The sequence below is a fragment of the Bactrocera tryoni genome, chromosome 3 (assembly GCF_016617805.1).
Source record: "Bactrocera tryoni isolate S06 chromosome 3, CSIRO_BtryS06_freeze2, whole genome shotgun sequence".
Classification (NCBI taxonomy): domain Eukaryota; kingdom Metazoa; phylum Arthropoda; class Insecta; order Diptera; family Tephritidae; genus Bactrocera; species Bactrocera tryoni.
In genome coordinates this window covers 28,400,744-28,416,601 of record NC_052501.1, presented here as the reverse complement: position 1 = coordinate 28,416,601, position 15,858 = coordinate 28,400,744, and the positions used below count along the sequence as shown (strand labels likewise).

General features: G+C 34.1%; 5 protein-coding genes across 5 annotated transcripts; 4 read left to right on the top strand and 1 right to left on the bottom strand.

Moving 5' to 3' along the window:
- The first annotated feature begins 323 nt into the window (after positions 1-323).
- Positions 324-3,496, top strand: LOC120770952 (origin recognition complex subunit 1). Its single transcript, XM_040098666.1, has 5 exons — positions 324-1,533; positions 1,594-1,799; positions 1,859-2,689; positions 2,756-2,891; positions 2,974-3,496. Exons 1-5 carry the CDS (start codon positions 416-418, stop codon positions 3,452-3,454), a joined length of 2,772 nt encoding a protein of 923 aa, XP_039954600.1. The 5' UTR covers positions 324-415; the 3' UTR covers positions 3,455-3,496.
- A 48-nt stretch (positions 3,497-3,544) lies between these two features.
- On the bottom strand, positions 3,545-7,017 carry LOC120770041 (GPI ethanolamine phosphate transferase 2). The gene is made up of 10 exons (XM_040097156.1): positions 6,765-7,017; positions 6,325-6,703; positions 6,083-6,262; positions 5,889-6,019; positions 5,604-5,821; positions 5,341-5,549; positions 4,679-5,282; positions 4,466-4,613; positions 4,026-4,362; positions 3,545-3,946 (listed from the first exon to the last, which is right to left on the bottom strand). Exons 1-10 carry the CDS (start codon positions 6,920-6,922, stop codon positions 3,545-3,547), a joined length of 2,766 nt encoding a protein of 921 aa, XP_039953090.1. The 5' UTR covers positions 6,923-7,017.
- A 349-nt stretch (positions 7,018-7,366) lies between these two features.
- Positions 7,367-9,697, top strand: LOC120772284 (zinc finger protein 506-like). The gene is made up of 4 exons (XM_040100794.1): positions 7,367-7,735; positions 7,835-7,960; positions 8,015-8,389; positions 8,457-9,697. Exons 1-4 carry the CDS (start codon positions 7,433-7,435, stop codon positions 9,507-9,509), a joined length of 1,857 nt encoding a protein of 618 aa, XP_039956728.1. The 5' UTR covers positions 7,367-7,432; the 3' UTR covers positions 9,510-9,697.
- A 325-nt stretch (positions 9,698-10,022) lies between these two features.
- LOC120772454 (zinc finger protein 431-like) lies at positions 10,023-12,303 on the top strand. The gene is made up of 4 exons (XM_040101077.1): positions 10,023-10,325; positions 10,394-10,513; positions 10,582-10,956; positions 11,038-12,303. The coding sequence occupies exons 1-4, from the start codon at positions 10,023-10,025 to the stop codon at positions 11,983-11,985; spliced, it is 1,746 nt and encodes a 581-aa protein (XP_039957011.1). The 3' UTR covers positions 11,986-12,303.
- Positions 12,304-12,688: 385 nt separating this feature from the next.
- On the top strand, positions 12,689-14,471 carry LOC120771813 (elongation factor Tu). Its single transcript, XM_040100021.1, has 4 exons — positions 12,689-13,230; positions 13,297-13,833; positions 13,911-14,139; positions 14,203-14,471. The coding sequence occupies exons 1-4, from the start codon at positions 12,829-12,831 to the stop codon at positions 14,400-14,402; spliced, it is 1,368 nt and encodes a 455-aa protein (XP_039955955.1). The 5' UTR covers positions 12,689-12,828; the 3' UTR covers positions 14,403-14,471.
- The last annotated feature ends 1,387 nt before the right edge of the window (positions 14,472-15,858 follow it).

Genomic DNA, 15,858 nt, shown 5'->3' with positions numbered 1-15,858 from the left:
GTTGTGAATAGCTAGTGCACATGTACTATGGCGAAATATAAAAGTATGGTTAATATATCTATAAGGTAATATATACATATAATGTAAATGGCAAATAATTAACTTAAAATTTAAATCATTAGTGTATAAAAACATTTCTGAAAAATATAACGTTTCGACAATTTCAAAAATTATTTTTTATCTACGTTGCGTTACGTGTCTAAGTTACGTTCATTCACTGATTATTTGCAACTGTGACCCTTTTTGTACTTTCCCATATTGGGATTTAAACACAAATGCATCCCTAATGTCATTCAATTTAGCGCCAAAAAGAAATCAACATCAAAAATTATATTGCTGGCGCAGAGATTTTTCCAGCACTGTTGTTCTAAATATTAATATATTTGCTTAGTTTGCATTTTATAAAGTTTTAATTATGGTGCTCAAAGAGAATAAAATAAATGGGCCACCAGTTGTAAAGTGGATTGGAAATCATACTGACACGGTAGTAGATGTACCCAGGTTGGTACATAAAGAAGTGAATTTTTATCAAAAGTGTATCTTTGGCGATTTAACACTTTCTTTGGGCGACTTTGTGCTTGTGTCGAATGCTGATGCTGCTGAGCCGGATACTGTGGAAGGCTGCGACATCGGCAAGATATTACACTTATATGAATTATGTGATTCTGTCGATCGCGATCCCTATCGCGCAATCGTACAGTGGTACTCTCGTCCTGAGTGTGTGCCTCACAAAGAGTTTGATCGTGATGATATTTGCATTGATTTCGGCACAGAATTGATTGAAGAATATCGACCATATGATTCAGATATTTCCCTTGAGACCGTTTTTCGCAAATGTGTTGTCTTATTTGGTAGATCTGATGAATCTGCCAGTGCTATTTTACACAAATATAACGCTAAACGCAACACCTATCCAATGTTTGTCTGCAGATATAAATTTATTAAGGATAAAAACTCCTACAAACTTGTGCCGTTAGAATGGAATACCGATATTCCAACTGCGCCGACAGAGAGTGCGATAAAAAGCCGTGGTAGAAAGAAGAGCTGCGCAGAGGACTCGCCAAGTATAAATACTAAGGAAAAGAAAACACCACGTGTTTCTAGGAGTGCATCAACACGTAAGGATAAGTCATATGGCAATGTGGGCGTAAGAAAACGTCGTGCCTCCATGGCTGCTGCAACCGCATTGGAGTTCATTGATTGTAATGTGTTTCAACGTGAAGACAAAGTGTCTCCTATTAAAATAATAGGAGGTAGAAATGTTATCCGTTTGTCGGCGAAAAAGAAAATGTCGACACCGAATGATGAAATGGGTTGCTGCGTGCCCACATCACCACTCACAGAACGCAACAGAGGGGATGTCACTCCAACAACACGTGTTACAGCCGCACGGCGTAATTTGAATTTAAGTTTGGATACTGGTGCTGATACCAGTGTGGACTCTGACTGCTTAAATTATTCCATCGTAAAAACTCCTACTGCGGCGCAGGAGCCAACTAATGACATGAAAATAAAGCTCAGATTATCCGCTAAGTAAGTTTAAGGAATTCAAATGTTTTAAAAAACATAAATTTTACTTTTCATTTTTACTAGACAACGCACAACCAAACTGGCAGCCATGGATGAACAGTTCAATGATCCACTTTCCATTAATGTGGAAATTGAGCGTGTAATTAAAAATACACCAGAGGAGATTTATTCCACTCCAACTAAAAAATCTAAAGGAATTACCGAAGAGACTGAAATGACCCCAACTACGCGACGTAAGAGTATACTTAAATCAGCAGTAAGACGCACAGGTAATCACAATGTAAGTACTTTTTTTTTACATCCGTCGCTAATAAAAAAATTAAATTAGGTGATAGCACACCAAAACGAAGTATACAATTGTCGGATGTTGTCGAAAAACGCGTCTTCAACAATGAGGATTTGATTTCAACACCAAAACGTAAACCAAAAGGCGATGATCACGACATCAAACGATCGGCTATAAAAAATGCGGCAATAATCCGTCGCCGAAATTCGACAACAGCAGTTGCTGGCGCAATGACACCATCACAAAAACTTAAAAAGATCCGTAGCGGCGAATTATCACCAACAATGGAAAGCAGGCCCACCTCCTCCATTTCAACAGCAGCAAAAGCAAAAAAATCCGATCTACAATTGGCACGCGAGCGGTTGCACGTATCGGTAGTGCCACAAAGTCTGCCATGTCGTGAAAAAGAATTCGACAATGTTTTCGCATTTTTAGAAGGTAAAATTGAGGACCAATGTGGCGGTTGCATGTATGTATCTGGTGTACCGGGTACAGGTAAAACAGCAACCGTTACCGGTGTCATACGTATGCTACAACGTAAACAAGCGAACGATGAATTACCACCATTTGAGTTTGTCGAAATCAACGGTATGCGTTTAACTGAACCACGCCAGGCGTACGTACAAATTTATAAACAATTAACGGGCAAAACTGTTTCGTGGGAACAAGCGCATTCGCTGCTGGAAAAACGTTTCACAACACCGGCACCACGGCGTGTTACTACAGTGCTGCTGGTTGATGAATTGGACATTTTGTGTAATCGGCGACAAGATGTTGTGTATAATTTATTGGATTGGCCCACAAAGTCTGCGGCGCATTTGGTGGTGATAACTATAGCCAATACAATGGATTTGCCAGAGCGTTTGCTAATGGGTATGTTGTGATTGTCGTTTGTTATATTAGCAAAATATTTACATGACTTTATTTGATTTGTTTTAGGCAAAGTTACTTCACGTCTGGGGCTAACACGTCTCACCTTTCAACCATATACGCATAAGCAATTGCAGGAGATCGTTACGATGCGCCTTAGCGGCTCCGAGGCCTTTAAAAGTGATGCTGTTCAACTTGTTGCACGGTTAGTATGACTTGAATTAAAAATTAAAATTATTATAACGCCTATAGTATATACTAAAAAAATTAAATTTTTCTATTCACAGTAAGGTGGCTGCAGTATCTGGTGATGCTCGTCGTGCCTTAGATATATGTCGCCGTGCTACAGAAATTGCCGAATCCGCTATACTTCCAAAAGATAACGACAACGTAATGCCAATGCAAAAGTTTGTCGGTATTGCACATGTGCAACAGGCACTCTCCGAAATGATAGCTAGCGCCAAAGTTCAAGCAATAAAAAATTGTTCTTGCTTGGAGCAAATATTCCTGCAGGCTGTGCTTGCGGAGGTGACTCGAACTGGTGTCGAGGAAACTTCATTTATGGGCGTCTACTCACAAGTGGAAAGCCTGGCAGCCTTTGAGGGCATCAACATGCCTACAACGGGCAATTGTTTACGCATTTGCTCAAAATTGTGCGCCGAACGTTTGCTTATTGCCGAATGTGGGCGTAATGATATTTTCCAAAAAATACTACTCAATGTTAGTGTCGATGATATACATTATGCATTGCGCGTGAATGGTATTTAACTAACACTTGTGTTTTTAACAAATAACATACACTCATTTCTTTGTAAATTCACTCATTATTATTATTTTATAATTTAACAAAAACAACTTTTATTTTTGATTGAATATGTACAAGTTAATTGTTGTCATTAAATATGTAAAGAAAAGTACAATTACTCGGTAAAATTCATACAGCGCTTTTGGTGCAAATACTGAATAAATAAACAGGTGGTAACGAAAGAATAGCAATAACCATAAATAAATTAAAACCGGTACAAATATGCTTAATGTGTAGAAATAAATAATGAAATCAATATGCTCATTTGCAGACATATCATGTGTTTTGTTATTATCACTTTCTTGCAAAATATGCGTAATTAAGTATAAAAATGCAATAAACTGTGCGGAATACATATTTAAAGTGACAAGAATACCTACAATTATTGGATTATATGAAGTTTGACCAATGTAGCCTGGATTTAGATCGATGGTGGCAAAACTGTTCGAATTACCCTACAAATCAATATAAATAAATAAAATGTTAAATGTTTTCTAAATTCTGCTATCAACTACACAATTTCAGCGCTTTTACCTGGTAGAAGTAAAACATATTGCCCACGAGAATAGTGCACAGCAGCTTCGACAAATACTTGTAGTTGGAAGTGCGAAGTGTGTTCTTTTCGAATTTGTCACACAACTCATAACATAAAGAGAGTGTGTATATCAAATAAGCGACTAGACAAACATTTTGCGGTTTATGCAGCAGCAAGCAAATTGTCAGCAGTAAAGTTAGAAGAATTTTAAAGCAACCAGTTAACAAAGTGTGTTGAATTTGGTAACTAAGACGACGTTTGGTATATAATATCACAGTTGAAATGCAGGCAGCAATAATGACAACCATCCAAAATATGGGCAAAACAATTTTAGTACTGTAAGGGTAGCAGTGAAATTACGATAAATATGTTAACAAACAATATATGAATAAGCGATATACATATAGGTATATATAGATCAAATTATAGCAATGCTTACCAACAGTTTGTGTCAAACACAGAGGAAACCACTCCCTTAGAAGTGCGATAGCAATAGATCAGCATGGCAGCTGTAAGATAGATCACAAGCTCCTTACGCGTTTGCACGAGTTTATGCTTGCGCAAACACAGCACATAAAGGAGTAGACCTACAATATTACATTCAAATGGATGTTTACGATAGTTTTTACGTTTAACTGCAGCACACACATACCCGCAACGAATATGCAACTTAACCATGTTTTTGTTGCTTCCTGCGTTAGATAGGATGCCGCGCCGTCTAAACGGTATAAAATACCCAGCCCGCCAATTATCAGAAAGGATGTCTGTAATTTTTGTAAATTGCGCAAAACAACTTTATACAGCGCTACACCATTGATACACGCTTCCAGCTTTGAAGACAATAAGTCTTTTTGAAAACTTTGCACACAAAGCAAAATTAAAGCGCTAGCACCAAGATAATGCCAAGTTTTATTCTCGCTTTCGATGAATGAAGAGGAGGCCAGCGTTAGTGTGTGAATTAGTAAACAGCTTAGCAGCATCCAAATTTGTTTCGGAAGTGAGTTATGTAGATTATTGCTCGTCTGCATTCGTCGCAATAATAAATTCGCTATATTTATTAGCATATAAACGCTAGCCATTATCGCCAGCAATATCACAACGGTACTCATTGTGCCAGTGGTTGTGAAATATCCATGATAATGACACCATTTATTTATGCATGCGGCGAAAGCTAATAGGGACAGTAAGGCGCCTTTGCCTTTGATAAAAACGCGATTAGTTGCCGTGCAAAAAGCCAATAGCGCATTGAGCACCACCTGGAAATATGTTTAATTTAAGAAAATATGATTTTTGTGCCATTAACACAGTTCTTACAATTGTGGTTAGCGCAAGTCCTAATGTGATCAGCCCGTAATCGAATTGTACTAACGAATCGGAGAGCTGATTTGAAATTTCGCGTGCCAAACGTATATAATGTATTTTAGCGTCCTCGAAAATAAAGGCATTTTCAAAATTATTATTACGCTTTTTTAAAAGGAATTGCTTATGCGCAGATTTCGCTGTTGTAAACCATTTGCTGAATGCTATAATAAATGGTAATTAATTAAATGCAAAACTGGATGTATGTGCAAACTCACCATTATTATTAACATAATCTTGACCAAATTTGTTGTTAGCTTTTTGCATTAAATGTAAAGCATTATAGTAATAAGCATATAGTTGTTCCTCTAAGTTAAATTCATGCAAGAGCTCGGGTATTAAACAGCCAATTGACATTGGTGGAATTTCCATGGACCACAGAATGGCTAATGTGGGAGCCACATCAATTTGATTATACTCGTTAGTTTTACTAGAGCTACAATATATGTATGTAATATATAAACTATACAAAATTATTTTAATTTTTTTTTGCAATTATTTACCCTTTTGTAGTGCAATTTTCTTTGAGAACAAATAATGGCACATACAATTCACCAGCTGTACTTCCACCATGGCCTCCACCATCTCGCATACCGTGGTCACCAGTTAATATTAGTAGCTGCTTGTGAAAATGCTGTTTTGCATATCGAAATATGTGTCATCTCATAACAAGACCAAAATTATTAGTTTAGAATACCTTTGCTTTGTAGAGCTTTAGCACAACGTCATCCATTTCTTTTAGCTTAAGCGGGATTTTAGAGCTATCACTACCTTCAACATGACCAATGTGATCTAAGCCCAAATAATGAAGCACCAGCAACATCCAGTCGTCATTTTGCAATTCTTTGGTCAGTACTTCTGTCACATTCTTGTCACCCTATGAGGACAAAGATGAGCTAAAAAATATAAACGTGCATCACATTAATAGGTCATATTCACCTCATAAAAGTCGTTTACATAAAATGAATCTGAGTTAGCGGTAAAACGTGTAAATTGTTTTGGAAAGAGACTTATCCAAGTACGATCACCGGCAAAAACCGTAATTTCATTACGTACTTGTAAGCGGTGTATTAAAGAGTCTGCAAGCTGCTCAACATGACCAATGTTTAGGACTATATCAATAAAATTTGAAATGGTGCCGGTTGTTAAGCTTTTTAGCCGGGGCATGGTAACAGTAGGAATATTCACTCGCAATTTGAGACGATTACATGAGTTGTTGTAAGAAAACTCCATACCATTTTGACTGGCAAAATCGAAACGTAGAGCATCCACCAGCATTAGTATGGTTTGTGCGTAAATTTGAGTTGGCGGCGTTAAACTTTGAAAAATATAAAAATTGTGTTCTTTTTAAAGAATATATTTATTTTAATTTACTTTACCTCAATCCATCTAAATCTTTTGGTTTGTCTTCAGCTACTGCACGATCTAATGTATAATTGTTTATGGGGAAGAAGCCAGTTAGAAAAATTGACGCGCCAAAAATAAACGTCACTATCATCCACATTAGAAAATATCTAATAGTACTTGATTTTTCCATCTGTAATGCCGTATTCGCATAACAATCATTGAAGAAGCAAACAATTTTTCTATTCTTATTTAAAATTTAACACAGATAGAAATTGATCCCATAGCAGTCACCGATTAATCAAAAATTTATTGAAAATAAATCAAAAACAATCATAGAAATCAGCTGTTCACTGTTCATTTCCTTAACCCAAACATCACAATAATTTTAGCTTTTCGATAAGAAATCGAAAACTCTTTATTTCAATTCCTGAAGTAATATTGTTTTTAATTTATATTAATAGAACATCGAAACCCTTTTTTAAGAAAAATTAGTGAATATTATCAAACCATGCTGCAACTTTTGAAAGTAAGATTGCTTAAAAATTTTGTGTTATATTAATTTCACTAAAACGAGTAGCACATCTCTAAAAATTTATTCGATAATTAAATTCTGAGTTTAATAACCATTTTCTAAGATACACAGTTGTCAAACTACTAATCGTAAAAGTTTATCCATTATATATCATATTCTTTCAGAAACATGAATATTTGTGGAAGTGTATTTGTCTCAAAAGACGTGCTGAATTTTGCTTTAAAATGTTTATATTGTGAAGAAGATATAAATGAGTGGGAAAGTTTTGTTAATCACATTCAAAGTTTGCACAATAGCGACCTAGAGGAACCATGCATTGATCCCATAGTGGAATTGGATTATAAAGAAAACAATGCTTTAGAATGGTTAAAAGATGAAGTTATGCCATCCACTGATGGCGATCATTGGAATGAAAATGTAGATGCTTTAAAAGTGGAAGCACCTTCAGATGGGGAAGCCTGTAAAACTGAGGTAATTTACCAAATTTTGTACCTATATACATACATATATATGTATATATATATAGTGATTTTTTAAATTTTAATGCGTTTTTATATTTTCTTCACGCAGCCAACAGAAGACCCAGTTTCTGATAATGTCGGAGACCACAGTTATGATGAAGACAATGACAGTAACTCTGACTCAGACTCTTCGCAAGAATACCTAGAAAAAAATAAACAAAAAGTTCCAAAAAAGGTTTGCTTACTCAAACTACTTAAATGCATCAGTAAATAAAATATTTTCTTACAGTTTAAGCCATCATTTTATAGGAATAACAAAAATACAAACGCATTCATTGAAATGTATGAAAAATCTCCTTGCTTATGGAATCCTAATGACGAAAATTATAATAATAACACAGAACGTTCAAAATGTAAAACTGAAATGATACAAGGGATGGAACAAAGATGTCAAATAACATTAACATACAAAAAATTGTGGGAGTGCTTTCGGGAGTTGCACATGTTGTACAAGACAGTGGGGGAGGCCATAGAGAAGAAATCAGGTTCAAGATACAAAAAATTGTCTCCAACTGTGCTAGGATATTATGAGAAGTGTTCATTTCTCTCTGTAGCATTAGATGGATTTTTGGATATATTTGAAGATACGCCAAATACTGCTAGGGTTTGTATAGACATATTCAAATATATTTTAATTTAACATTTTTAATTTATACAAAATTAATTTACAGAACATAAGCTTTGCTTCTAAAAACACTATAACGATAGCATTTATCGACACATATGAACGTTTCCCGTCTCTTTACGATTACAAACACCCAGATTACTACCAACAAGCTAAACGTAGACAAACCTACAAGGATATGGCTGACATCCTTCGGATTGAACAAAATGTTGAGTTCAGCGATGATGATATCTTCAAAGGAATTGAGTATATGCGTCAATGGTATTTTAAGCTGAAAAAACGTCTTGGAAAGAATTTGAAATTTGAGTCTTTGACAAAAGCAGCACAACATTATGTCGAAAAGTTAGCTTTCCTTACCAGAAGATCAAGGGGTGAGAAGCGATTCGACACAGATTTGCCATGTACAGAGTGTGATGAGTTATTTAAAACTAACGCAGACAGGCAGGCCCATCTTCACACTGTGCATAATATCGGTGAATTGCCCTACAAATGTGATTTATGCGATAAAAGCTTTACCAATAAACCCGCTTTAAATGGTCATAAACGAAGATTTCATACGGAAAAAATACATAAATGTGAATTCTGCGATAAAATTTACGCTATACCAGCAGATCTGAGAACTCACATGGGAATACATACTGGTCACAAGCCATATATATGTGAATTATGTGGTAAAGGATTTCGTAATAGGACTAAGTTACGTTTCCATAACGATGCAATACATCTAAAGATAAGGGCATTCAAATGTACTATGTGCCCAAAAGATTTTTTGAAAGCACGCGATTTGCAAGATCACATAAAGGCTCATCTTAACATAAGAGATAAGATTTGTGATACATGTGGCAAAGATTTTACAAGCGCCCATGGATTACATCGGCACAAGCAATTGCATGCGGAATTTAAAAAGTACGCTTGTAAATTTTGTGATAAACGATTTTATCAGTTTGTGGGGCTTAACTCACATATGAAGCACCGGCATGGCATTTATAAGAACGGCGGAAAGAAAATCGATAAAATCCCTCACACACAGCCACTACCGCAAACATCGACTACAAATATGGCCAGCAGCGTTCTCCCAAACATTTTTGAGAATGTATAGTGCTGCTATAACAACAAAAATGATGCATTTTCGTGGAATTATTTATAAAAAAACTTTGTACTTTACCTTTGTACATATAAGGATTCAATACAACTTTTTGAAGTATTCGACTCCGTATAATGGCTATTTCAATATTTCTAATTTTAATTTTAGTTCTTACTGTTTAATAAAATGATATTTATATAAGAAACACAAAATAAAGAAATTGTTTTAATTTATAAGAATATTTGTGGTAATCGGTAATTTTAAAATGTTTCACAAGGGGTTTAATATAACCGAATATACATACATATATCTAAAGTAAATTGATAAACAAAATAAATGCGTTTAAATAAGGGCAAGCATTATTGATAACAATAAACTTTGTTTACACCCTTCTTCTTAAAAAACAGTACCCATTCACATCGGCCGCAAATGAAATCATTGTGAATTGGACCAAATTAAGTGAAACAAAATACACAATCGCCGAATTTTATCGCCGATTCATAGTTCCTTGAGTTTTAATTTTAAAAAATGGATATATGTGGAAATGTTTTGGTTTCAAAAGACATACTCAACTTTGCGCTCAAATGTCTATATTGTGAAACAGATATAGAAGAATGGGACGCCTTTGTTAATCATATACGGAGTTTGCACAATACAAACTATGAAGAGCCTTGTATAGACCCACTAGTGGAATTGGATTATAAGGAAAACATCGTAGTTGGGTTGATAAAAGATGAAACTATGACTCAAATTGACACAACTGAATTTATGTCTAATGACTCTGATGTGAAAATGGAATTTCTGTCAGATAGAGAATCGGTTAAATCCGAGGTAAAATAATCAGTGAAGTCTCTCCAGGAATTTCATACATAATTATTATATTTAAATTACATATTCAGCATGCCGACTCTACCGCCTCGGATGTAGAACAAAGTCAAGATAATGATGCGAATTATGTTGACACTGATACAGATTCCTCTGATGAAGATGGCAAAAAAGATATGTCGAGGAACAAAAAAGTATGGATATGGGATACAAATCACATTATTTTTAATCTAGCGTACATATATTAACGTACTGTTTTCAGTTTAATCCAACATTTTATAGGCGCAACGCTAGCACAACTATTTTCATTGAACTTTATAAAAAAGCTCCATGCTTATGGGATCCCAGTGATGATCAGTATAACAATAGTGTAGCACGGGAAAATTGTCAAAAAGAAATAATTGAAGAAATGAAAAAACGCTGTCAAGTTATATTAACTGATCAAACAGTGAAAAGCTGCTTCCGCAAATTGCATATGCAATACCAGGCAACACATCAAGCAAAACAAAAAAAGACAAAGTCGAAGACAAAGAAATTACCAGGTGTTGTGATGGACTATTTTCAAAAATGTTCTTTTTTGTCTGTGGCGAAAGACGATCTTGCCAAAGAAGTAGAGGAGACACCCATCACAAATACCGTAAATATAAACCAAATTTTTTTTTGAGTAATTTGTACGTATGTACATATATACATATATATTCATTGAATACTCTTTCAGAATTTAAGCTTTGCAAAACTAAATCCTGTAACTGAGACTTTCATTGAAACATACGCTCTTTTCCCAGTGTTATATAATACTAAGCATGAAGATTATAATAACTCCGGTGTCCGTAAACAAACATACAAGGAAATGTCAAATATTATTAAATCTAAACAAAACATAGAATTCAGTGATGACGAAATTTATAAAGGGATCTACTACTTACGCCATTGGTATTACAAACTAAAAAATCGCCTTGAGAAAGATTTAGCAGAAAAAGATTTATCAAGTGCAGCACAAATTTATATGAAAAAATGTGTTTTTCTACCAAATAGAGCGCCAAATTTGAAATTGAAATGTACGGAATGTAATAAAGTTTTCCAAAATGAGACGACGCGACAAAGTCATCTCTTTAGGGAGCACAATATCGGTGATTGGCCACACAAATGCACGGAATGTGGACGTACCTTTGAATTCAAGGCAACATTACTAATGCACGAGCAACGTAGTCATGTTGGAAAGGTGCATAAATGTGATTACTGTGAAAGACGTTTTGCCGTACAAGTGGATTTGCAGCGACACATAGGTACGCATACTGGTCAAAAACCCTTTGTATGCGAATTATGCGGAAAAGCCTTTCGCAGTAAGACACAATTGGGTTATCACTCAGATGCCATACATACGAAAACAAGAGCTTACAAATGTACAATGTGCCCGAAAGATTTCTTGAAAGCACGTGATTTGAAAGACCACATAAAGGCTCATCTTAATATACGCGACAAAATATGTGAAACATGTGGCAAAGGATTTACCAATTGCCATTCACTCATCCGACATAGACAAATACATTCCGAAATTAAAAAATTCGCTTGTAAATTATGTGAAGCGAAATTTCATCAATTTGTTGGATTAAACTCGCATATGAAAAGGACGCATGGCATAGTTAAAAGTCAACAAAAGTCCTAAAATGAACAGACCAGAATTTGATTTTAACATGGAAGGATGCGAAACAAAGTTAAGCCAAGATTTTTCAAGTGAATTTAATAGTATGGATGTGACCAACTATTAACGAACGATAATTAAAAATTACCAAGCAATTCAAACATTAATATTGTACCGAAATTCAGTTCTTTTTTGTTTAAGAATGATAGCTTGTTCAGTTTTGGGGAGTTACTATTAATTGAGACTCGCAAGAAACTAAATATGGATTAGCAATATTTTTCATATTATTATACATTTTAAATAAGTACATATGTATAATACATTAATATTTTAAATATGACTTTCAGAAAGAAAGAATGCATATGTATTTTATAAACATAAATATATATAAAAGCGCAAAAATTATTTTATTTAAAATGATTACATAAAAAATATGTATTAAATGAAATTAGTATGTATACCGCATAACTTGTTTGTATGTATTTATTAAAGTTTTATATATATTTCCAAACTTCGTTAGACATGTACCATTATTTATAAGCAAACATTTCAAGTTTTTAATATACTTAGAAGAATAAAACTAAATGACTATAAAATATTTGTTTAGTTTTTTTTTGTTTTTATATACATACATATAATTGAATAAAGTTGTTCACAACAAGCTTGAGAACTACTGCAAACAGCTGTTTAACGGCTGATTTGGCCAAAAACAGCTGTGCTTATCAAATTGGTGAAGTGTGATGCAAACCGCTCCGCTCATCAATTAAAATAAAATAATTTATTTTAAAATATTTGAATGAACTGCTTTAGTATAGTGCATTCAATAAATAGAAGTGTAAATTTATAGCTTTAATAGTAACAGTTAAAATGATTAAACTATTTTCACAATTAGCCGGCACTAGTTTACGTTCTCTTCGCATCGTAACCGCAGACTCGTATCTAACTACCGCCAAGCTAGCCAGTGTATGTGATACAAGAAAAAAATGGTTTAGCAATACGAGCATTGCTGCAGCACAGGATGATGATATGCGACATTGTAATGTGGGTACAATTGGACATGTGGACCATGGCAAAACCACGTTAACATCTGCTATAACCAAAATTCTGGCAGAGAAAGGACTGGCGCAATATGCATCATACGATCAAATCGATAGGGCGCCCGAGGAGAAAGCGCGAGGCATAACAATAAATGCTTGTCACATTGGATACGCAACAGCGCAACGTTCCTATGCACACACCGACTGTCCGGGACATGCCGATTACATTAAGGTGTGTGAATAATTAATTAAATCATCAAATATGTGTTAATATATGCATCGATGGTTTTACCTATAGAATATGATATCTGGCGCGTCACAAATGGATGGCGCTATACTGGTCGTCGCCGCAACCGATGGACAAATGCCACAAACGCGTGAGCATCTTCTACTTGCCAAACAGGTTGGCATTGAACGTATTATCGTGTTCATAAACAAAGCTGATCTAGTTGATCAGGAAGTATTAGAATTGGTGGAAATAGAAATGCGTGAAATGTTATCAGATTTTGGTTTTGATGGCATTAACAGTCCGGTAATTTGCGGTTCCGCATTGTTGGCTTTAAATGGTGATACATCGGCTTTTGGTGTGCCAGCAATTGAAAGCTTACTACAACATTTAGATACTTATATACCGACGCCAACGCGTGATTATACATCTCCCTTCATATTGCCAATTGATAATGCATTCACAGTGGCGGGACGTGGTACGGTCGTCGTTGGCACAATCAAACGTGGAACAATGCTTAAAAATGATTTAGCCGATTTGCTTGGTTTCAATCAGAATATCAAAACTAGTTTAGGAGATATACAAATTTTCAAAAAGAGTGTACCGAAGGTAAACGTATTGTATGCATATTAGAATTGCCCTGAATTTTTTATTTTTTAATTTTTTTGTTTTAAATATTGCGCTAGGCTGTAGCGGGTGAAAATGTTGGAGTCTTATTACGAGCCGTTAAAATTTCTAGCGTGGAGCGTGGTATGCTCCTATGTGCGGCTGACACCGAAAATATCTCAAATCACTTCGAGGCCTCCATGTATTTACTATCACGTGCAGAAGGTGGACGCAGTAAACCTATGCTCTCCAAATACATACAGCAATTATTTAGCGCCACTTGGAATGCGCCGGCACGCATTGACATTGGTAAGCATTTTGCAAATAAACAATTAGGCACTATTCTATGTTTTTTTTTTTTATTTTATGCAGTACCCTCCGATGGCATGTTAATGCCTGGCGAACATGGCAAGGTGCGCATAACACTACTGCGAAAAATGGTTTTAATACCAGGACAAGCTTTTACGATAAGAGAAAATGGTGCAACCGTGGCGACGGGCATGATTACCGAAAGAAAAGCCTCGTTGGATATACCAAAAAATAAATTGTCTAAAATTGTGGTAACTTGTTGAGTTGACATGCATACTTATATTTAGATGTATGTATGTATGTGTAATAAAATGCAAATAAAGAAAAACAAATTGGTTTTTTTAATGTATATTATATTTATTTGAAATATGTACGTAGTTTTGTAATTGCATGTTTTGAAATTTAACATTGGAAATCGTTGTTATTTTATGGCAATACCGGAAGTTTTTGGAGCTTAACATAAATATTTAAATATGTACATATGTATTCAGGAATGTGCATACTGTGTAAAGTTTGGCATTTCGGCTAATTTACATTACAATGCATGTTTCAGAGTAAATTATTTTATTAATGCGATTTTGCATAGCTAATAGTAATATTTCAGACATTTGGGCAAGATTTGTAATAATTAAATGGCATTAAGAAAATGAAACTTATGAATTTGAATAAATTAGTGTTTTTCAGATAAACGAATTTTGGCAACTTTTCTATAACTTTTTAAAAAATAATTTTCAATACAGATACAGTTTTATATATTTTTTCAATTATGTTGCATTATTTAATTTTAAATATTTATGTTTGCATTCAAAACAAATATTTTTAAGTATTATGTTATCTAAAACATTCATATTTATAAACAGGCAAAGTCTCAAAATTATTATGTCTACATGTGTCATGCAGTTAAAGCCTCTACAAAAACAAAAATCATTTTTAGCTGCTTTACAAAGTTAGCAAGTACTACATATGTATATATGTACATATGTATATATGTACATATGTATATATATGTGTATATGTGTATGCATACAATTATATACATATGTATAAAATGCGCTAAGTTCATATATTATAGTAATTTAAAGCAACCTAATTTATGTTTTTTTGCTTATGAGCTAATCAAAATAAAGATTTTTCTCAAATACTTTTTAATTCTATTACAATTTCAGCAATATTTCGGCAAATAAATAATTGTATGTAAAATAAATTATGTTTAGAGTAAAGAAAAGTAATCAACATATATAAATTATGAGCGGAAAATGTTGTATACACGAAGTAATAGATGCCACAATGTATGTATGTATATATTTAAGTAACCAAGGCTTGATGGATATTCTAAATGCGCTAAAATTATGCCAAAAGTGTTTAACAACTTTAAATTATGATTTTATTATTGAAGTGCCATTGTTTTGTTGGATTTTTTTAAGTTTGTTCTTATTTTTTTAATTTTATCTGTTTTTACATTGTTTACCAAATTTATTACTGTGTTTTATTTTCTTTTTACAATAATTATAATCATAATCAATATTAATTTTCACAAGTGTTTCACAATATTTTTGCACTAAAAGTAATATAACTAAATAAATGAAAAACAAAATGCAATAAATACAAGTCTATCAAATATGTAGTAGCAGCGTGCTCTATAAACGAAAAGGGCTATGTTCTTCGCTACTTACTAGTGCAGGCAGTTAAACTTTTTAGGAATTTGCATATTCAACAGAC

Coding starts and splice junctions, on each gene's coding strand:
- LOC120770952 (XM_040098666.1), top strand. CDS start 416: ATGGTGCTCAAAGAGAATAAAATAAATGGGCCACCAGTTGTAAAGTGG. Junction 1,800..1,858: donor ATCAGCAGTAAGACGCACAG/GTAATCACAATG, acceptor AAATTAAATTAG/GTGATAGCACACCAAAACGA. Junction 2,690..2,755: donor GCCAGAGCGTTTGCTAATGG/GTATGTTGTGAT, acceptor GATTTGTTTTAG/GCAAAGTTACTTCACGTCTG.
- LOC120770041 (XM_040097156.1), bottom strand. CDS start 6,922: ATGGAAAAATCAAGTACTATTAGATATTTTCTAATGTGGATGATAGTG. Junction 6,704..6,764: donor AAAGATTTAGATGGATTGAG/GTAAAGTAAATT, acceptor TATTTTTCAAAG/TTTAACGCCGCCAACTCAAA. Junction 4,614..4,678: donor AAGTTGCATATTCGTTGCGG/GTATGTGTGTGC, acceptor GTAATATTGTAG/GTCTACTCCTTTATGTGCTG.
- LOC120772454 (XM_040101077.1), top strand. CDS start 10,023: ATGGATATATGTGGAAATGTTTTGGTTTCAAAAGACATACTCAACTTT. Junction 10,326..10,393: donor GAGAATCGGTTAAATCCGAG/GTAAAATAATCA, acceptor TTACATATTCAG/CATGCCGACTCTACCGCCTC. Junction 10,514..10,581: donor ATATGTCGAGGAACAAAAAA/GTATGGATATGG, acceptor TACTGTTTTCAG/TTTAATCCAACATTTTATAG.
- LOC120771813 (XM_040100021.1), top strand. CDS start 12,829: ATGATTAAACTATTTTCACAATTAGCCGGCACTAGTTTACGTTCTCTT. Junction 13,834..13,910: donor TCAAAAAGAGTGTACCGAAG/GTAAACGTATTG, acceptor ATATTGCGCTAG/GCTGTAGCGGGTGAAAATGT. Junction 14,140..14,202: donor GCCGGCACGCATTGACATTG/GTAAGCATTTTG, acceptor TATTTTATGCAG/TACCCTCCGATGGCATGTTA.
- LOC120772284 (XM_040100794.1), top strand. CDS start 7,433: ATGAATATTTGTGGAAGTGTATTTGTCTCAAAAGACGTGCTGAATTTT. Junction 7,736..7,834: donor GGGAAGCCTGTAAAACTGAG/GTAATTTACCAA, acceptor TTCTTCACGCAG/CCAACAGAAGACCCAGTTTC. Junction 7,961..8,014: donor AACAAAAAGTTCCAAAAAAG/GTTTGCTTACTC, acceptor ATTTTCTTACAG/TTTAAGCCATCATTTTATAG.